This window comes from Macrobrachium rosenbergii, chromosome 1, assembly GCF_040412425.1.
Source record: "Macrobrachium rosenbergii isolate ZJJX-2024 chromosome 1, ASM4041242v1, whole genome shotgun sequence".
Classification (NCBI taxonomy): domain Eukaryota; kingdom Metazoa; phylum Arthropoda; class Malacostraca; order Decapoda; family Palaemonidae; genus Macrobrachium; species Macrobrachium rosenbergii.
Window position 1 is genome coordinate 42903538 of NC_089741.1, and position 23626 is coordinate 42927163.

General features: G+C 37.3%; 1 protein-coding gene across 4 annotated transcripts in view; it reads right to left on the minus strand.

Moving 5' to 3' along the window:
* The window catches only part of LOC136827940 (bumetanide-sensitive sodium-(potassium)-chloride cotransporter-like), an 88207-nt gene that overhangs the window by 37480 nt on the left and 27101 nt on the right, over window positions 1-23626 (minus strand). For 2 of the 4 annotated variants that reach the window (XM_067085769.1, XM_067085681.1), the window contains exons 3-4: window positions 7894-8021; window positions 6051-6271 (exon numbers count right to left, since the gene is read on the minus strand). In XM_067085769.1, the coding sequence (XP_066941870.1) occupies window positions 6051-6271; window positions 7894-8008 (336 nt within the window). In that variant the 5' untranslated portion in view covers window positions 8009-8021. Of the gene's footprint in view, window positions 1-6050; window positions 6272-7893; window positions 8022-16612; window positions 16946-23626 lie in introns of those variants that run through there. The other 2 variants (XM_067085601.1, XM_067085515.1) reach the window with 2 other exon arrangements.

Genomic DNA, 23626 nt, shown 5'->3' on the forward strand with positions numbered 1-23626 from the left:
TCTCTCTCTCTCTCTCTCTCTCACTTCCTATGATTGATTATTTTTTTCATTTTGAAGAATTAGGTTGCTCATATATAGTAATTAATGATTTTTCTAATATAATATAATATTTATATTAATATAATATATTTATATTTATATATATTTATATTAATGAGAATTTTGAATTTTTATAGATATTAATTTCCTTTCTATATAATTATCAAATTCCTTTTCATACTCTCCCTGCCTGTCTCTCAAGTTATTTTTTTTTTCTTTTTTACTTAAAAAAATAAACCACCCATAATCACCTGTCACTCACTATTTTTTTTCTTGCACCATACATTTCATTATCATAATAGTCATTCCGTGCCTGCCTCCCCCAACCCGCCGTCTCTGTGACCGTCTCCCTCCCTTCACCCAAACCGCCCACACCCACCCCTAACCCCGCCGTGTGAGGCACGAAAGCAAAATCCTCCAATATCGATCATCAGTAGCCCGGCCAGTTATGCCGACTGACTACCGACCACACCGATCCCTCCCCTCTCCCCCTCTCTGACCTGATCGTGACTCTAAAAACGGCCACCATTCACAAACCAGTCGATAATTGGTGATGCTTCTTCGACGGTACTTTAGTGGTGATTCTCGAATGATCGTCCGTGAGTCATTCCTATGAGCGGGGACGTTTCTTCATGGGGAAAGTATTACTAGTCGATAATTGGTGATGTTTCTTTCATCGGTACTTGGTAGCGATCCTTGAATGAAAGAGTCAACTCGATCATGCAGTGACGTTGCTTAATGAGGAAAGTATCTGTCTGTCGATAATTGGTGATGCTTCTTCCAACGGTAATTTGTAGTGATTCGTGAATGATCCTTGCGCCAACTCTATAAGCGGAAAGCTGCTGAATGAGAGAAGTATTTGTAATGTTTCTCTCATTGTCAGTCAGTCTATTGGTGAAATTCGATCCGTCTGTCGGTAAAATTCGATGATTAAATCGATTACACTGTGAGCGATGGTTTTAAAACTGATGTACCGAATGAGGACTTCTTTTATACGCCAGAGACAACAATGCAGAGATAATGGAATAAGCGAGAGATAGACTACGAGTCTGGAGCAACGGATAAACTCCTGGTGACAATTTCTACATAATTCATTTAATTAAGAGAAAATAAGCTACCAAGATTCTTAATTCTTTAATTGATAAACTCCTACGTTTCTCAAACCATTCGGTACACGTATGAATCTTTAGTGCTTGGTGATTATTGCGAAATAGTAAAAAAAAATAGTGTCAAAAAATTTAAACACAATGTGTTTTATATACAATAAGCTACCATGATTCTTAATGATTAATTGACAAACACTCACGTTTCCCAAACTATTTGACCAAGTGCAATAAACCTTTAGCGCTTGGGTCAACAAACTATAAAAAAAATGAGCGGGTGGGAAAAGGACGCAGTTGGAGACTAAAAATATATAACAAGAACTGACCAATAAAAAAACTAAAGCAGAAAAAAGACAAAGTTTGGGAGGGGAAAGCAGAAAATAATAGAATTAGTGATTATTCTGAAATAGTCAATATACTATTTAAAAAAATGGCGGGGGGAAAAACAAAATGGGAGAAAAAAAACCTTGAAAAAAAAATCTTAGCTGAAAAAAGACAAAGTTTGGAAAGGGAAAAGAGAAAATAACAGAATTAGTGATTACTCTGAAATAGTCCACATACTATAAAAAAAAAAGGCGAGGGAAAAACGTGCAATAGTAGACTAAAAATAAAAAACCTAGCAAAAAAAATTAATAGAATAAAACTAAAGCAGAAAAGAGAAAAAGTTTGATAGGGGAAAAACAGAAAGTAATAGAATTGGCGATTATCCTGGAACAGTGAACAATCAATAAAAAAAAAGCAAGGGGAAAGGACGCAGTGGGAGACAAAAAAAATATATATATAAACATTAGAAAAAACAAATACAAAACTCAAAGCGGAAAAAAGAAAAAGTCTGGGAGAGAAAAACAGAAAGTAATGGAATTAGTGCTTATTCCTTAACAGTCAACAATCCATAAAAAAAAAAAAAATAGCGGGGGAAAGGACGCAGTGGGAGACAAAAACAAAAAATATATACATATATAAAAAATTAGCAAAAACAAATACAAAAAACTTACAGCGGAAAAAAGAAACAGTCTTGGAGAGGTAAACAGAAAATAATAGAATTAATGATCATTCCATAACAGTCAACAAACTATAAAAAAAAAGGTGAGGAATAAGGACGCAGTGGGAAACTAAAAATATAAAAAAAAACTTACAAAAAAAAAAAAAAGTAACCTTAAAGAGGAAAAAGAAAAAGATCTGGAAAAGGGGAAAACAGAAATACCAGAATGAGGTCTTCAGCTCCCGGGAAGACCTAGGTAGCGATCAAACCAAATGCGGGACGATCGATCGGTGTTCGGGAGTTCTCCACACACACACACACACACACACACACACACACACACACGTGTTCGTTCCGAGAACATTTGCAGTTCTTTTGTTTACCTCCGAGTTCGCACTCTGCTTTTAGAGAGCTTTCGTGCTGATGGCTGGCTAATAGTAGCGAATTCCAGGTGCTCTTAATGCTCTCGTTTGATTCTTTCATGATTCCAGTTAATTTTAATACTCTCATGCTCTCGTTTGGATTCTTTCATAATTCCAGTTACTTTTAATGCTCTCTGCTCTCGTTTGAATTCTTTCATAATTCCAGTTAATTTTAATGCTCTCATGCTCTCGTTTGATTCTTTCATGATTCCAGTTAATTTTAATACTCTCATGCTCTCGTTTGAATTCTTTCATAATTCCAGTTACTTTTAATGCTCTCATGCTTTCGTTTGAATTCTTTCATAATTCCAGTTCCTCTTACTACTATCGTTTAAATTCTTTAATAATTCCAGCTCCTCTTAATGCTCTCATGCTCTCGTTCGAATGCTTTCACAATTCCAGTTCCTCTTAATGCTCTCGTTTGAATGCTTCATAATTCCAGTTCCTCTTAATGCTCTCGTTCGAATTCTTTCATAATTCCAGTTCCTCTTAATGCTCTCATGCTCTCGTTTGACTGCTTTCATAATTCCAGTTCCTCTTAATGCTCATGCTCTCGTTTGAATTCTTTCTTAATTCCAGTTCCTCTTAATGCTCTCATGCTCTCGTTTGAATTCTTTAAATGCTCTAATGCTCAGGGCTATTACTCATACTATGCATTATTAACAATTTGCTTAAGAACCGGCTACTATCAATTCCATTCTCCAAGAACTTCATAGAATTTTAATGGGTTTCGCACACTTTCCTGATTGGCACGAATTTAGTGGTATTCCTTATTTGGAGAGAGAGAGAGAGAGAGAGAGAGAGAGAGAGAAGAGAGAGAGAGAGAGAGAGAGAGAGAGTATTTTTTCTGCGGAAGCCTCTTCAATTTACAGGAGAGGAGCCGTGTGTGTGTATGTGTGTGTGTACGTGTGTGTCAGTGTACATGTACGTGTGTCTGTCCTGTCACACTTTCCAGAGGACAAGAAAATCATTTTAATATAACTAAAGCAGGACATTCACGGCTTACTCAGACGGGAGAACGAAGAAAGCAAAGATCCAGGAAAGGCGAAGAAAATGCCTTCCTTCATCTGAGCATGCGCCGGAAACCACATGACTGGGATCAAGATGAAAGAGAGGAAAAAAAAAAAAAGATGTGACAGACACTCACGCCTCAAAGGAAGACACGCCCCTGGGAACTCGGTGCACTGAGCAGTAAGTTGTCATCGATGCGAATCACAATATTTGAGAAGTCTTCAAAGCCACGAGACTTATTCAGGTCTTGTTTTCAACTAGAGCTGCCTGATAATTGTGGACTTTTTTTACTAATAATTTTACTCTCAGTTACTAGTAAAATAAAATGGGGTGTCATCGATGCGAATCACAATATTTGAGAAGTCTTCAAAGCCACGAGACTTATTCCGAGGTCTTGTTTTTCAACTGAGCTGCCTGATAATTTGTGGACTTGTTTTTACCTAATAATTTTACTCTCAGTTACTAGTAAATAAAAAAAGTGTAAGTTGTCATCGATGCGAATCACAATGCTTAAGGAGTCTTCATAGCCAGGATATACTTATTCTGGGGATTAATTTTCACACTGAGTGACCTAATAATTTTACAATCAAATCATTAATTAAAGAATACGTGAAGTTAAAATATATATTAAATAACAGCCTGGGTGCTTGATAATTACGGTATATGAAGCTATAAAAAAATAAAAAGGATTAAAAAAACTACAGTATAATATTGACGTTATTCGACAAGAAAATATTTAATGTAATAAAGTCCCAAAGGCATTAAAATACGTTTAATGTAAAATCAACAACTCTCCATTTTACATTAAGAGAAACATACTATATTACAGAATTCTTTCGAATAAAGAATTTCCTTACAAAAAAAAAAAAAATAAAAACTTTGGAAACTCATTTAGTCCAGGACGCCAGAATTCCCTTGGCCGCTTAGAAAAAAAAAAGATCAATCTACACTAAATCTTCAAGAGGAGAAGACGCCCCAAGGTCCAAAAATAGGTCCCCTCGAGGTATTTCGGCCTGGCTTGCACGAATCTATAAATATCACTTCAGTGTAATTCCCGGCGTTCCTGGGAACATCAGTGGTGAAGCACTATAACACTTATTCTTTTTTTTTTATTCTTTATAATTTTTTTCTCTTATTTCCTTATTTTTCTTCTTATCCCGTATTTCCTCTTTTATCTCCCAGTGCAATTCTTGGCGTTCCGGGGAACATCGATACTGAATCACCATGACATTTATTTTTTTCACTTGCATTCTTATCTTACTTCCTTTTTTTCTTCTCTCCCATATTTCCTCTTTTATCCTTTATCGTCTCTCCTTTCCTTCTAATGCAATTGGTTTCCCAGATTAGCCTCTTCGGATGGTTTCTCAGACCTGGATTTGAATATCAGGGAAATAAATTCGTGGAAAGCATCAACAAACGAAAAAGGGAATTTAAAAGTCGCCTTTATATTCAAGATGTGGTATTGGGTGTATTTGCGGTATTATCTATCTTAGAAAATATATATATAAATAAAAGAAAACTATATAAAAAAGATTAGAAAAGGAAATCATAAAAGCTGCCTCTTAAATGATAACTGAATTAGACTGGCTTATTTTCACATCAGAGAAATCAATTACGGATGCCGTAATTACGAAAAATCCCCAGAAAATCTAACAAACTATAACGAGTGCTGGTATGCAAACGCAGGAGTGTCAAAGGACCCCCAAAATAAAAACACTCCTGTCTGCCTCACAGTCGAGTCTAAAACCCTCGGCCACCACCTCCGTGGCCATGCCAGATCCCACAGGACTTGCGGCAAGAATCCTTTGGCCTTCTAGGGAATTATTTATTCAGGCCGGGAGGGTTATCGATCCTTCGGAACAATAGGTAGTTCCCCCTGTGAATTCTTTGGGGAGGATGAGGAGCTGTGTTCAGTGTCTGTTATTAAGTACACATGTTCTCGAGTGCCTATTTTCGTACCAGGAATATCAATGGGGGGTTTATGAGGATGAAACACTGCCTGAATGAGGGTAAGTTCAGTGAGAGAGCTGGGTTCGTGTTTGCAAGCAATCATACCTTCAAGAGACTTGCTCAGAACTAGAGGGGTCTACCTTTATGGCCTTACACCCTTTCCAAGGAAAAATAGAGTTTGGTGGAAAAATACATACGTGCATTATACACAGACGTATATCCACTTATGCATACATGCGTACATACACATTACATAATATATATATAAATATACAAATATATATATATATACAAATACATATAAGTATATACTGTATATATAATAAAGGAAAAAACAAGGATTCCAAACTAACGAAATGAAATGACTATAGAAAAACAAAATCCTCAACAGGCACTGAGTAGAATAAATACAGACTAAAAAATACAAAAAAAGATGAGAAGTACCTTAACGCAGAAGGAACAGGCCAATACAAAGAAATGCAAATAGACAGGATATCAAAATATTCCCATCACACGAAACAGGACCAATCTTCAATATCATACCTTATCCAAAGGAGGCTGGTGAAGGTCGTCGAGGGTAGGCCTCTGCCCTATGTTCCCAGGGCTCCTGACGATACTGGCCAGGTTCCTGTAGTGGTCCAGGCGCGGGAGAGCCTCTCGAGTCATCTGACGGAGGGACCTGAAGGTGGAGTACGACAGGCTGGGGTGGGTTGGCGTGTCGGAGTGCAAGGGCGACATCTGGTTGGGGGTGCCGCATCTCTCGTCTGCAGGAGAAAAGGTAATGTTGAAGGGGTTCAAGAAACGTATTGTCATGGGAGTGAGGGAAGCTGAGGTGTAGCTAGAGATTAGCTAGTTTTGTATTGATGCCAACAGATTTTTGCGAATTCTATCCAGTATATTCAGAGCCTGATATTAAAACACTTTACTTTAATAAAAACATGAAATCATGGTTAAACACAGACTTGACACTGAATGTGAGTGAAATTTCTAATGGCAATAACATTGAAAATCGGCAGCATACAAGTGTGACACAATCAATGTGCAACAGACACCTTTCAAAGCATTTGAAATTAGTTCCTACCAATACTGTGATTTTCTAAGTGCAATTACATCTAAAATTTAATGTTTTTAATTACTAGTTTATTTAAATTTAACAACACAAAAGAAGCCCTACGCCCTAGTTAATACCTACTGCCTTTTCACAGGGATAAGGTTAAAACTAAATACAGGTGCTGAAAACGGAACCTTTCCTCAGGGGCTAATGTTTTTGGGGACAGAACCAAACCAGTGCTTACCAAACAACTTCCTACCCATCGAATCAAGTAATACTTCGATGTCTATTTGTATCAATTGGAAATGCATACACTTGAGGAACTCGTGAATTTTCGCACGTGTGGACAAAATCCTACTGTGCCAGCACGGGCTCTTGCTCGTATATTTGTTGAGGTGAAACCGAACAGTGATTGTGATTTTTTTTTTTTTTACGAAATTTCAAAGTGTAATTAGTGATTTGATTGACTAACTTCCAAAGTAGAAACACTAGCGTGACTTTAAATGGTGTTCACATCAAATAAACCTGTTGAGGGGTATCTAAAACTCACCTCGCCTAGGAACTTGGAGACCTCCTTGAGAGAGGGGAGATATAAACTAGATGTAAACAAGATATCAACTAAATTGACGCTGAACAACACATGGCAGGGCATCCAGTTAAACACTCCCGATTGTAAATAAAATAGACTTAACGTAATGTACTGGAAGTCCGTGACTGGAGAGAGATATTCCTTAAGCTAGCGTGTCTCTGATCAGTTATGAAAGACGAGCAAATTAACTTTTGCACGAATACGAGCAAAATAAGATATTGCATGCCTTTACTTATGACACCAGTCATAAACAAAACTTCATGGTAATGTCAGTAATGGCCTCACTTAAAACTCGAATAGTCTTCAAGACTGTTATAAAATTACAAAAAACCTGAATTATCCTCATTCAAGGCAATGCAATCTTGAAAGCATTTACAAACCAATAACCAAAAATAACCTGTGAACTCTTACAGTTTTCAAGACTATATTACAAATATCTGAATTTCCTCATTGAAGGCGATCAGATCTTGAACGTATTTATAAACCAATAACAAAAAATACTCTGTGAATTCTTACAGCCTTCAAGACTGTATAATATTACTAACCCTATTTTATCCTCATTCAAGGCAATGAAATCTTGAAAGTATTTTTAAACCAATAGCCAAAAATCCTTTGTAAACTCGTACCGTCTTCAAAGCTACATTACATTACAATAACCTGAATTATACTCATTCAAGACCATGAAATCTCGATAGTATTTATAACCTGTTAACCACTAAGATTCTGTTAATCAAATTTCCATTCACCTGGGGATCCAGGACGTTCATCCTCGACGTCGTCGTCGGCGTGGTGTTCCTCAGTATTGACGCGGTTCACGGCGAAGGTGCGCCTCTTGTCGTCTGAATTCTCGTCTACGTCCATGGCTGGTTGAGGCCTGTGGGAGAGGAAGATACGAAATGAGCTCTCTGGTCACTGCTTGCAGTGATTGATTAATGGAATACAGGCTTGTCAAGGCAAGCACTGGGGCACTTTCCGCCATGTTCAGCGCTCTAAGGACAGTGTAAAGAGGGAAGTGGACTGTGGAACAGTCTCCCTGAGGATGCTGTTCAATTGGAATCTCAAAAGTTCAAGCTAGGCTGCAATGCATTATTTTCCTAAAGCAATTATCCCTGAATTTAGAATTTACTTACATTTTTATCTGATTTACTAATGTGTCTATTCATTTTTTCCTTCTAACAGCCTGACTTATTTCCTCTTTATGTGTTTCCTATTATCTTCTGTTACTTCTTTCAAATGAACATCTTATTTTAAGTCAATGGACCCTGTGGGCTTGTTTCATATGAATAGGGTTCATCTTCTGAATAATAATAATAATAATAATAATAATAATAATAATAATAATAATAATAATAATAATCTTAAATCAGAGTCAAAGCTAAAAGAGACCTAGAAAATAAATGAGATGAAGCACAAGGATCTAAAGGTGGAACCGAGAGAAAACCCCACAGCTGCACTAAGACGTAATAGTCAGAGAGTTGGACAGCAAGACTGAAGAAAGGGAGCGGGAACGCAGGTAAAGTAAAAGCACTGCTTGAAGTGCGACAAGTAATAGGACGGCCAACTTAATGCTCTTTGCATAGCCCAGCTCCAAAGAACTTGAAGAAAGGAAAAGCAAAAGGGCGGGGCTTCAGTCACAGAGTGAAAGGAAGTTAATGAATCTATTTTAAGTGGAATTAATGACGTTGGTTTTATACAGTTTGTAGCCTCGTTACTGTTTTATCTTTCATGGGTATTGTAAAGTTAGCTGCATTATAGTTGCTGCTAACTGAACATTCATTTACACGACTTCCAAAGACTCTCCTACTTAAGCTTTCCATTGAAGGCAATATTGTAAGAGATTCTCATCCAGAACACTTTCTAAAACTCCCAGCTCCTCCGTACTTGTAACATAAGAGCCCTTCTTTTCTAAGTTACTCAAGATCCCTTCTTTCCTAGACCTGAAAACGCAGTACGCAAACTTAATTACAATTGACCTTTCTAATGGCAACATTCCTAATTCCCTTCACTGGTAGCATAGCACAATCCAATCACATAATGGATACATACAGATAATGAAAAGGACTTTTCATCCATTCCTTGTTATCGCGTGTAACTGTTACTGCGATGGGCCCATTAATTTGGGTGTGGCCCAAGGGTAAGATACGACATTTCTGGCACCACTCGGACATGGCTGGGTATGTGTTGGAAACTGAACGCATCTTTTATCCTAAGTGAGCTTGTTTACATTTTTAAGCTGTTCAGTTCCAAACCTTGATTATGAGATTCCTCAGTCGCCATTAGTACGCTTGAGAAAATACTCAGTAAGCATCTATTTGAAAAAAAAAAAACAACAAACATACTGTTAGGACTCCAGCCGCTTCTACTACTGGTTACTAGATTTTAGTTTTACTAGGCATAGATCGAAGGACAAGAGACTAGATACTCAGAAATGCCCAAACTTAAAATGAAAGCAGTAAAAGTATAAGTGACATGGTTATAAGTGACAGAACTTCCCCTTAGATGAGGAACATGAAGAGAGGAAACAGCAAGATAAAAAGATGTGTAGTAGATGGAAATATGGTCTGCTTCTTTTAGCAGCGTTCCATTATACATTATATTTTAAACTCCCTTGAGAAGTCTGTTTAAAATGCGTTAGGTTTGACCCAACTTTTCCTAACTCTAGATTAACCTTTCAATTTCTCCCCCTTTCTCCGTCCCACCCAGACAACGTACCATATCCAAGGCTGTGATAATAAGAGCCATCATAATCTACAAAGATAAACACATCAAATTAACTAACCATTCATCGTACAATTACTCAAGGACCAAGCATATAGTGAACCTCATTCCTATTACTTTTACTTATTAATTTCCATTTCACAGAAAAATAACAACAATATTCTAATATATATTTTCGAAAACATCATTTTTCTGGCACGACTGCTGTATATATTAGACTTTAAAAACGCTTCACAGTTTTGTTAGAATTTACTTGTTTTCGAATGAACTCAGAATCAAAGAAGGTTACTGTGTTCAGCAAAACTAACATCCAAACAAAGCCCGGCTCAGCGGTCTGTGTGTGACAATGCATGCACGGGTCCGCCTCCCTAAAATATGACTGCACGGGCTTAATCAAGGGGTGTTGGACAGCAGTCCATTCACCTCTCTGTTCACGAGGTTTCGTTCGGTCCCAAATTGTGGCACCTGTCTCAAAATGTTTAGTACAATCTTTCGGGAGACTAGTATGTTGTTCAGCCCAAACAAAAACTCGCAATCGGCTTCAGCACGACTCGCTTATTCTTTCACACTGATTGTTGTTCCGTTCGATCAAATCATTCTCGTTGAGGATTTTCAAAAGGCTTATTGTGGTTTCGGTGCATCAAACGATATTTGCAGTCTGTTTCAAAATTGGTAGTGTGTTCCCCCGGACCCTGCATATAAATGTTTCGTTCGAGAACCAGCCTCCCATCCATTAAAAAAAAAAAAATTTAAACCCTTCAAGGTTTGGGTCAGCTTTTCTTGGAATTTTTTCTTACGCAGTTTCGGGCGTCCCAAATGCCTTTACTTAGCGCACGACAGACGGATGAAAGGGAATGAAACAGGAAGAATGTAACCAGCTTATAAAGATCATGGTTCCAGGTAACCAGACTCAGTAAATGAATAACCACCCTATCTGAGATCTCCACTGTTCTTGCTAAGCGAGGTGAAAACACCACCACAAAATTATCACGCGTATTTGTTCACCAAATAGCCTACCAAGCCTCATACATACGCAGGATATGAATACAAAAAACCACATTACGTTCAGCTGAGAGAACCGAAAAATAAATCAAAATTAAAAGTAAACCCAAAACCTCCCCAACAGATGTTTCACAGTAGCTATAATCTGGTTTCCTAAAACCGGTAATCACTTTGCTTCTATCTAGAGCGCATCGTGACAGGAAATGTACATTTACCCCTCAGAGACATCCAGAGATTAGATGCTGACGCCAAATTGTGCATAATAATCTTATTAGTTTAATGCAAGCGCGTGTGATTATAATAAAGATCCCTTCAGAAGAGATTAGAGGCATCTGGTGTTCAAGACAGGCGATGAATGGGGCGGCTTATATTGGATTAATAGAGCTGAGCGTGTGAGAGAGAGAGAGAGAGAGAGAGAGAATCTTTTGAAATATTTTTGTTAACCGGATATACATTTTTAATATGAGAGAGAGAGAGAGAGAGAGAGAGAGAGAGTCTTTTGAAATATTTTTCATTAACCGGATATACATTTTTAATATGAGAGAGAGAGAGAGAGAGAGAGAGAGAGAGGACGAATCTTTTGAAATATTTTTCATTAACCGGATATACATATTAGAGAGAGAGGTTAGATTAATCTTCTGAAATATGATTGGGTTAACCGGATATCATGCACTTTCAGTATGAGAGAGAGAGAGAGAGAGAGAGAGAGAACGTGTGTGTGGAATAAATTCTCATTGCAAGCATATTCTACATTTCTAAAAAAAATTAAAACGTAAAAGTATAGCTCTGTTGCCCTCAGCAGCGTCATACACAAACGGATTTACGTTCTAAGCCCTAAGCAAGAACAGACAGAAAAGAATAGTGCGAGCTATGACACTCTTAGAGAAGGCTGAACGGAGACAGTAACAAGAAATGGAGATAAGTGCAGAGCCCTGAAAGAATTAGGAATTTCCATGCCCCGGGGAAGTTATGACCTGTGTTCAATAAAAGCCCGTCATCGCACGGTTGTTCCCATCGACTGTACACCGGCCTAAGGCCAGCATTTTGTGTTTCTTTTTTAATAGTTTACGCCATGACTGAATACCGTTACTCTGAACTTTGGAAAGGGAGGAAAATGACAGTTATCCGTACGTTTTTTCCTAATCAATTTCGACATCAACAATCAAACGGTTACTCGGAGTCATCTCAAGAACTCGATCTCCAGAAAATTAGTCTCGAGAATAAGTTCCATTCCCGGTTCAGCTGACGATCACGTGACGGCGTGGCGTACAAGGTTACCTCCGAACAGTTCGAGCCCTTCTGTGCGGTCTCATGACTACACGACAGTGAAGTGACTGCCAGGTTCATAATTCCAGCTTATGATCAACAATGGGTTTCAGCGGTAGCACGGGCCCAAATCGATTCTTCCTCGCCGGGATCGAAACAGTGGACGATGATCAAAGGAAAGAATGCGAGAATCCAACTGAATCACCTGGCTTGTAATTTATCACCGAACTATTGAACAATTAGCAAACATCGTGGCTTAATTCTCTCAAAAGGCTGAGTGACATTTGCAGTGACTACGGACTATCATATGCATTATAGTATTCTTAGGTAATATATAGACCAACATCATTTAATACACTAGCATTGTGCGATAGTTTACACCATCAAAAAAATCTTCTTAAAACACAGCTGACAAAGGAATTTTGAGAGAGAGAGAGAGAGAGAGAGAGAGAGAGAGAGAGAGAGAGAGAGCATTAAACATTAACACACACTAATGTTTGACAATTTTGAAGTACGTTAAGGAGATAAGTTAACGAATATGAAAGCTATCAGAAAAGAATATATCAATATATATAATATATATATATATATATATATATATATATATATATATACATACACACACACGTGTGTGTTTCAGCATATAACGTCCACTGCCAACACGACACATCCCAAAGGCGGGACAAGTCTGGTAATTCCCACATGGCCAGCTTTTCTCACCACTGGCCCACCATCTTTATTTTACTGTAATTTTTGCCGGTATGTCTACACTACTGAGAAAAAATTAAGACAAAGAAGTAGCAAGTGCAACGTGGATAAAACTCGAAGGCTGACGCAAGGAGCTAAGCTAAGGCGTTTGAGAACCGTCGCAAGAATAAAGAACTAGATGGAAGAAACAGGTGCGCCCACAACGCGTTCCCACGTGCAAGCGCATCTCGAGCTCCCTTAATGATCTCTTATCTCAAAGACAATTAATAAACGTCGAAGTCACGAATAACAATGACGGAATGTGTAACATCAGCACGTACGCAAGTCCTCGGTATCACAGCTACCTTTATTATAATATCGTCGTTGTTAGGAATGTTAAGTTAGGCCTATTATCAATCTTCCTCACTAAATCGTCATCCCTATTATATCCATCACCACGAACAACTATTTTCATCTCTCTTATAACCCTTACCGTCTCACTATTGCTCCCTTTATATTACTAACCATTCGACATTAGGCCTATGATTAGTGATATCCGCATAATCATCATTATGGCAATTGCCATCATTACTACCATTAGCATTACCGCGAAGCGAAGACAGACGAAGCTATTAAGCGGGGCTACGAAGGTCAGGCCAACCTTCGGGAGCAATAATAAGGATGACGTTGTCAATACGGTCGAAAACAGAACGCTTTTGCTTAACCTTCAATGTCAACCGCTCTGGGCTGGACTAGTAGCGATGACACCACGAGCATTTTTTTTTTTTTCTCTCTGGAATCTTTCACCATCCCGCATCCAATTTTAACGGCATGTAGCCTATACTTTAGTCCAAATTTGTTCCTGAAGTTTTATTTTTTACTTATTTATTTATTTTTTGTAACGAGACAAAAACGAGTAACTTACGTTCCCAGACCTTCGAGTTCTTGATACGTAATATAAAACGCAAGGATATCTAAGGTTTTGTACTAATATTTCGGTTTCTCAAATAATGAAATATGACCTCAAGCAAAATTTTTAACTGCAAGGGATCTTTAGAAAAAAAATTCAGGACTTCTTTTATTTTCGCTTAGGGACAGAACAGCAATCTTCACTTGACTATTTACAACTTAGTTAAACATTTAAAGTCAAATCTGTATAACCTGAACAGCTTCGAAGCATTATAAATAATCTTGTCTTTGAACGTGATGGACTCTAGGTGCGGATATTAGACCATCAATAGATGGTGAAAATCGGTTTATAACTCCTTAATGACAGAAACAGACTATTAGCTACTTATTCTTAAGATTAGTGACTTATCATGACAGCCATTAAAAATAGGTGAATTAATCAGAAATTTGTTTCTTTGAAAGTCAATCTACTTAGTCTAGTCAACAATTAGCTTAATTTTTCTAATTACATTTTCAACCCTCAAACTAGAGTAGTCAGAGGATAGTGGCTACAGTAATGGCACAAGTCAGGTAGTAAGAGGCCGAGAGATAAAAAAAAAAAAAAAAAAAACGTCGCTCGTGCTTTGGACAAAATCCAGCTAAGATCGGAACTTCCAAAAACGGCTGCACTTGACCTTCTGAAGCTTTATTTTATGGATGGGCCGCATAGAGTATGAGGGTTGCCGTGCTGCCCAGGACAAAGGGAGAGAGAGAGAAAAGGCCGACAACAGGACAAAGAAAATGAAGATATTTCCTGATGCCTCTCCTAGAAGACCTCAGTATTATGTGAGATAGGTTTCGTGCCAGAGTGATCTAAATAATTGATGTGCTGTCAAGTCTTTGTTGGTAAAGAAAGCCAGAGACGATGAGAGAGAGAGAGAGAGAGAGAGAGAGAGAGAGAGATTATGGGAATGTGACGATTTTTCATAAAATTGCTGTTATGGGAGGTTAAAGATTTACAGATTCTAAATAAAAATGCTGAAAAACTTGTTTAGGAGTAAAAATATCAATAAAATTTACAATTTCCTTTAAAAATAAAACTCACGAAGTTGCAACCACAACTCCATAAGGCTTCTTGTAAGAGAGTGAGAGGGAGAGAAGGAGAGAGCATTACTGGTTTCCGGTGATAAGATGGATATGATGCTCTACCGACAAAAGGATTCCGAGAGAGCAGTAATTATTCAGTCTCTCTACAGTTATGAATTCACAAAAATAACACGATAAGTGACTTGACATTACAAAGCTGTAAATATAGACTAACTGTTTCTGAACCGACTATAAAAATATTAGTGAAATAAATTTAACTATAGTTTTCAGACGGTGAGTACTGCATGTTCAGCAAAATATATCCTAAATTCTTTAACAATCACTCTGGCCAAATTAATCTTATTTTATAACTCCCAGACAAGTAAGATTAGGCATATATGTAATGATTTTAAAAGAGTTCGAGATCTGTCCGGCAAAATGCCTAAGAAAGGTAGTAACACGTTCACCATATGCAACGTTCATTCTGGTCAAAATCTGGATGGGTGACTGTACGCCTCAGAATACAAGTTCACTAGTGGAGGCAAAGGGTAGCCACACGAGCTAATAAATGAATGGATGGATAATACCAGTTACAACCACCTCACACAAAAAATACATGCACACGTCCATTATAAAAATTACATATATATATCCATTATATATAAAATATATATATATATATATATATATATATATATATATATATAAAGCGTCCGAACATCTGGACGTTCATCCCCTATAATTATTAAAGCTTAAAAGATGGCCTACTTATACTTAGTCCTTTAAGATACCATCTTAAATGTCATACCGGCTCAGGTGACATTATCTCTTGGTGGCTTGAAGCATTGCAATTACCTTTTTTTATCTTTTTCTTTTTCAAACGACATATTCACCATCCAACTCTCACCTACACAAGGTAGCGACGATGTTTAAGAAAACTGTTTCCTACGATACGAAGTAAATTTTTAGCAGTTTGTCCTATTTAAATGCATGTTTTTCTTATTTCTATCACTGGTATTCCGGCATCTTCAAGAAATTCTTATGAAATTTTTTACGTAAACTATAGATACGGGTTTTAAACGCAAGAACGTTAACACATGGTCTACTTTTTCTTTATTTCAAATTTTTATTTCAAGCAAAATATATATATATATATATATATATATATATATATATATATATATATATATATATATATATATATATATATATATATATATAGCATTGCAGCTGTCCCTAATAAATATGTGATAAGCAATTATGCCTATTCCCCAAAGTATGACTCTATTATTTACTTCGTCTCATACCCATTAATTCTACCCTTTTCTAGAGGAATTTCTTTGGCAAAATAATTTCGTAAATCACAAGGCCTTTAAAACTGCTCAGGTCCATTATCCTAATGGTCTAGACCTGGTCCTGGGAATATCCTGTGTTGAAAAAACATGTTAAATAAATTTGTATCTATTTTGTAACTTTAACAATTCAATACGGATTGGTTGGATAATTAAAACTATTTACCAGAATTTAGTGCCAACACGATTTATAATCAATGAGTTCGGAACTTTGGGGTTTTCCTAATTATTTTCGGAGGAAAATATATTGGTTTATCTGCTGCAGGAAATAAAAAAAAAGAGAAACGTATATATCAGCTTTCGCGAACTAAAAACTTACACCTATCTTTTCTCACATCTTCACAGAATTATGAGTTTTATAAATCCTTCAGGACAACGGCTTCATTGTCAAAACACCAACAACTTTAGCCTAGGCCTATTGTCTTATTTCCACTTTGATCACTGCTCTAAGCAATAAGCAACTCACCTCACCGAGGATATACGAAGGTACTCGTAAAACGAAGTTTAAAAAGACATCAACAAAGCAGACACTATAAAATATACGAAGTACAGGTACGTAGGCAGCTTTAAAAAACGTGTCGGGGGAATTCTAACGTAGGTATTAAGTTCACGACTGTCAACAAGACACTGGCCCGCCGAGGTTGCAGACTCTCTCTTTATAGGTTCGCCGGGAGGCGGTGGCTCCGCCCACAACACCAATTGCGTAATGCTAGTACTATGATGTCACTGTCCAACAGCTGATCGGCTGGATTTCCCCCTTCACGAAGTCCACTTTCCATAGTAGAAGCTGGTAAAATGTTTGGCTAAAATCATCAGGATTAGCAGGATGAGTCATACTGCACGATAAACGGACCCCCAACCGCCACCCCAACCCACCCCCCGTCACAATGAGGCTGACAGTATTTGAATTGAGTGTATTTGATGTGGAAAGTCTGACATCAACTACGGAGTGCAGGTCTGAAAAGATATTTGATAAGTGAATCAGCCTTTTTTTCCAGTTATTGACATGTATTTTTCTTTTCAATTATCAACATGACAAAAAACCTGGTTTCACCGAACACTTCTTGGTAGCATGCAGTTTCTTTCATTGCAGCTAAAATTTTATCATTCCCTGTTAATGCCACCCTCGTTGATAAACTAAGTCCAGTTAAACACTTTTGAAATTCAGTTAAAATTCTTATTTACTTGTGGAATAAATATTTTGCATCTTTTACGAGAATTATTTCGAGCACACATTGCTAAGCGCAGCGAGTGTTCGTCTAGGCCTCCCGCTGATACTGCTAAATGAGTTGGGAGCTCGGGGTCAATTCATTTAGAGTTCTACTTAACCAAACCAACTTCGTTTCGACCAGAACGGCGTATTTCTTGTTGATCACCCGTTCAAGCAATGACCAGATCCACTATCTCTTTACTGATCTGAACGTAAGACTAGTTGTATTATTAGTACTAGTATTGTCAGAGTGCACTTCACCTCACATCTGAATAAGGCTTATTATTTCAGTTGCATCCGATTCATTCTAGTTTTAAATCTTTAAATCTGAATCTTTGATTACGTTTTCCTATCTGTTCTTTATCTGTTTTTTTTCTCTTTTTATTTTCACGGCCATATTTTATTACAGTGGCTATAAAATTTTGTTATTCGCTTTATAGTGCCAAGGTACAACATAAACATTGGCTAGCTGGCTTTTAAATATATAGTACTAAGACTAGCCAATAAGTTGTCTAAATAAACTTAAAAACATGTAAAAAAGTAAAGTGGCATTCCAAAATTAAATTATAGTCATCTGTTCACAAATAGTTACAGCACAGAAAGATAAACGATTCAGGAAAACTATGAAATGTCAGTGACAAATGATAAAGCCTGTCTTCTAGACCGAGTGAGAGCCGTTGGTGTGGACAGTAAACGCAAGCCTAAGTGTCTTTTGTTTTTCGCGTTCTTAATTTACATTTTGATGTGAATTCGTGTTTAATATATATATGCTCGTTGATATTTTAAATAAAAAAGATTATTTATCTGCGTATGTTTGTCTGACTGCATCTATAACTACTGCTTTTATTCTCTTCGCTGCTTTTCTCGTTCCATTCAACAGCCTCTTATTGCACCCAAGCTGACTAAGTTATGGCCATTTAAGTCTACAGTTTCAGGACGAATGTGGCAGAAACTGCGGGTTTGTTTTTGTTGGTTCCATCCTCTGTAACGGGAAACGGCTTGATAATAATATCTTATTTTAAAGTGCAAACTGAATGGTCTCATGGGAAATGATATCGAGATTAAAGTAACTGGCGAGAAAGGAGATAAAATACTTGGTTCATGTTCAGCAAGTACAGTATATTCGCAAATACCAAGCCACAAATATTGTTTCATATCAAATTCTCTATACCTCAGGAATAACTTATATACCCAAGGGGAATTATAAGTGCCAAGAGTTTTGGGGAATTATAAGTGCTAAGTGTTTCTGCCCCAGCCAGAGACTTTGGTTTAGAAACAACGATAAATAGTCGACTTTGACCACTCGGCCATCAAGAGAGCCTGGCCTGTGTAGAAGCACTTATCATTTATTATTCCTTTTGGGTGTATATTATTCCAAGATATAGTTACTTAAACGGTATTTGTGGCTTATTATGCATATATATCTTCTATTTAAACGACATTTGACGCTTCATATTTATATATATCTTCATTATTCTATTAGTCCTATTTTTTTTTTTATCTTTCACAGGTAGGCACTCTGTCCAGTAGGAACTTACATTACAATAGCACGTTTTTTTTTAAATGCTAGAGCATTACGAACAAGGAGAGTGACAGCGTCAAATAGAAATCACTTTTGTTTTCACGTATAACCGGGTGTTTTAAGAATACCACGCGAATGAATGGCATTGCGGTAAAAATAAAAGACAGCAGATCAGAACTCAGCGTTCATTTCCGGTTTCTTCATTGCCACGTACTCTGCTCTTGCAAGTATGACTATTCTTTCTCGCTGACAGGAAAAATGTTGTTATGTGGTATATATAGACTCTTAAAAGGCTCATTGTTTAATAGACGGAGATGCAATATTGAGGGCGTTGAGGGGATATGGTGAAGAATAAGTTTTCGACGGTGATTAAGTTTTAGTTTTCTGTAGAAGAAAACTGTTGTGCCGGCTTTGTCTGTCCGTCCGCATTTTATTCTGTCCGCACTTTTTCTGTCCGCCCTCAGATCTTAAAAACTACTGAGGCTAGAGGGATGCAAATTTGTATGTTGATCATCCACCCCTCAGTCAATCAAACATACCAAATTGCAGCCCTCTAGCCTCAGTAGTTTAGATCTTATTTAAGGTTAAAATTAGCCATAATCGTGCTTCTGGCAACGATATAGGAGAGGCCACCACCAGGCCGTGGTTAAAGTTTCATGGGTCGCAGCTCATACGCATTATACCGAGACCACCGAAAGATAGATCTATTTTCGGTGGCCTTGATTATACGCTGTAGCGGCTGTACAGAAAACTCGATTGGGCCGAAGGAACTTCGGCGCATTTTGCACTTGTTTATGTTGGAAATGACGCGTCTGTTAGAATATTTAGTTAGGCGAGCGACTGGTTTGGTGTATATGTAGAGGATAATTGTTTGTTTTTCGGCTATTAAAACTGGCGTTACAACTGTGTAGGATAAGAAAATGGGTCGCGAATGGAGTGTGGATTGGTTAATGGCTGAAGATAATGCAGTACTGTTTTGGGACAGTGAAGAGAAATGGCAGAAACTATATTGTGAAAGCGTTTGATGGAGTTATGAAACTTGGTATGGATGGAGGAAGAATGGAAACAGCTGATTCAACCAGACATTTGTAAGTAAATGGACTAAAGATGATAAGATAAGAGAAGGATGAGTCACACAACAGGTAGAGTATTAGAATGTTTGAGAGAGAGAGAGAGAGAGAGAGAGAGAGAGAGAGAAGAGAGAACTAAATAAAAAGATAAACAACCTGTTATAAATCACCTGTTATAAAATAAAATTTAAAAAATCATCAGCAGCGTCAGAGAATTCTCATTCGTATGCAAATTTAAAACAATAAACATATCGTTATAAAACCATTCAGTCTCCATATAAGTGTTACGTAAACATCTTGAGAGCAGTTCGAGAACTCGACATATCTATGATAAAGTCAGCACCAACTTGATCCATCCGGAAGAAGGGCTGTATAGGCCTAATTCGACCTCATGAACAGAACTATGGCTGTTTATAATTTCATATTTTTAAAAGTTACTTGATACGCGACCATTAAACTAGTTTTAGACTATAATGTACCTCAGATATGACAGAACCTTCCTAATCCCTCTTGGGAGCCTTGCTTAGGCCTATACTTGAAGTTATAGACGTAGCTTAGGCCTACTTGGTGTTAAGTGACTCTTCATTACTCTTTCCATAGAAGGATAATGATCTAGCGAGACATAATCATTTTTTCAGTCTTAAAACCAACAAGACAGAGTAACGAAGAGTCATTACTCATTCCACAGAAGGATAATGAATGATCTAGCGAGATGCAATCAGTTTCTCAGTCTTACACCAACGAGATGGTCTTAGACCAATAAGATATTCTCAGTCATTCTCATCTAGGTCATTAATACAAACAGATATCCTCCATATAAAACCTCCATCGTTGTCTTGCGGTGAGAATGTTGCGCCCAGCCCACCAAAAAATGCAATTCTCGCTCACATTTCGCAATGACAACTTACACCGGACACAGACAAGCAGCAGCAGCAGCAGCAGCCTCGCTGACACGTACGTATAGCAACAGCATTGAGCGCTGACGTCACAAGAAAGTGGAGCATTGTTCTCCAGATCCTGGACGCTCTTTCTACTTCCTCCCATAAATAAAGGCGGTGTCACGAGATGGTGACGTATTCAGACATCTTCCAGCATCCCACAGACGACAATATTCTCGCGACAAGTGGCCAAATAAGGTGGTAAAAGAGTCGTCTCGCTTTGTTGGTCGAGTTGACTCCAGTTTTGCCGCCTGAAACTTAGTCTGTATTGGATTTTAACTTGTAATGTAATAAGCCATAAATGTATCTTAAATTTATGGTCTTTGTTTTTATCATTTAGTTTAATTTTGGTTATGTATTGATATTTTAAACAAATATATTCGGTTACTAGGTTTCCAGGAATCAAGTAACAGACACACCGCACTGCGCAAAGAGAGGTTAACTGATTTTTTCATTTTCTAAGAAAATCTGATCATTTCCAGGTCTCTCCAAGGCCTTCATGGAATCATTTATTTTTCTCTTCAAAAAACAGAATTGTTTACAAAGAAAATTCACTATACAAATCTTCATTAACTCTCGCACGCCTAAAAAATCCATTAAACATTTAACATCCCAGCGTATAGGTCTAATACTCCACGAATCAGTTACACACCTTCACAAGACCTTCATGGATTAATTTACCTTCTTCAAAAATAGAATTGTTTAAAAAGAAAAATCAGTACAAAAGTCAATTAACTCCCGTATTCCTAAACATAGAAACAACCCAGAGTATAGGCCTAATTTGCATTTCCGCCGTTCTGGAGAAATGCTGAAACACAGTCCTCTGTCATCTGCCGTCATTAGCATCTGAGACAGAAGGACCTAGACGAAAATTGACGGGGAACTCATTGTTGATGACGGTAAGGGCCTTTCTTGGTTGCTTAACAAGTGTATCTTTTTTTTTTGGGGAGGGCGTGTCCGGAAACAATTAACGTCACGATCCGTTCGTGAAAGAAAGCGGGGATTATTTATTCTGTCAAGTCGCTGTTGGGACAAGTACAGTGTCTGGATAAATACTTACAGACTAACAAAGTTCCGTTATAATAATAATAATATAATAATAATAATAATAATAATAATAATAATAATAATAATAATAATAATAATACATTATCTAGTTTGAGTATATGTATTCTATATATATATTAATATTATATATATATATTAATATATATATATATATATATATATATATATATATATATATATATATATATATATATATATATATATATATATATAGTTTGTATGCGTTCAAGATAACTACAGCACCACTGAATAACACCAGCTTAAAAACGATAAACCAACCGCAAGAAAAATAAAACCCGTGAAATTAAAACCAGTTTTTCGGGGAGAGGCAAACGGCAGTAAGAATTCGACAAGCGGAAGAAACTTCCGCGAAAAATTGAAAACAAAAAAACTCAATGTAGTTTTTTTTTTCTTTTGTTCTCAGAGGCCTGCAAAAGTGGTCTCAGGGCAATAGAGCGCATTACCATTAGTGGTAAGGGCTGGTATTTTAAGGACTCTTTAGAGGTAACGAGTGTCATTTGTTTTCCCACGCCCCCCCCTTCCCCAATGTCGAAGAAAGTCGACGCTTGGCCAATGCACAATATTTATTTGTTTATTTATTTATTTATTTGTTACCTATTTACTTATTCATATATTTATTTTGAATTCCTTTTAAGTAGAGGCCGATGGCAAGGCAATCACATTCCCTCACTGAGCCAAGGAGTAACTGATTCTGGGATTTCCAATTATTTATTTATTTATTTATTTTCAGTTCCTATAAGGTATGATAATTCTTTGTCTTTTAAGTTGAGGCCGATGGCACGGCAAGCACATTCCCTCATTGAGCCAAGGAGTAACTGGATTCTGAGATTTCCAATTATCTATTTATTTCTTCATCAATTTGTTTTACTTGAATTCCAATGAGTATGATCCTTCTTTTTTAAAGTGGAGGCCGATGGCACGGCAATCACATTCCCTCACCGAGCCAAGAAGGATTAATTGGTTATGGGGATTCCTAGAGCGTGGAGGTGGAGGGATTGTAAACGTAGTAAAACCGGTTTTTGTCAAATCTAACATGGTTGGCTCAGAGAAAGTTGATGCACCAGTCACTGCTACATTCAGCCTATGCAGAAAGTTTCCAGAACTTTATTGCATTCACAAAGGGCTTATCAGTAGCACGTCAATCTCCCTTATGCATGCTGCGCCTCTCACTTGCTTGCATGCAATCTCTTACCTTCCAGGCTAAAAAGGTTCTTTCGGCTAATACTTCTTTCAGTTATATCTAGCCAATCTCTCTCTCTCTCTCTCTCTCTCTCTCTCTCTCTCTCTCTCTCTCTCTCATAACACTTCCAAATGATATGCACTTTTCAATATCCTATTGTCTTCCAATTTCCCAACTTGGCCAAGCCACCTTGCAACAGTGTGATCCATTGTTTCACTAATGCTAACCTTTTTACTAAATCCCCATTGCTCGCTTTGTACTCCCCATCTTCAGTGCTTCTTACTATAAACACCGGATACGGAAACAAGCAAATAAAAGGTCACTTCATTGATTGGAAACAATTATAAATAAGTGAAAAATGCATCAAAGTTTCTTCGGCGCAATCGAATTTTCTGTACAGCCGCTACAGCGTATAATCAAGGCCACCGAAAATAGATTTATCTTTCGGTGGTCTCGGTATAATGCTGCATG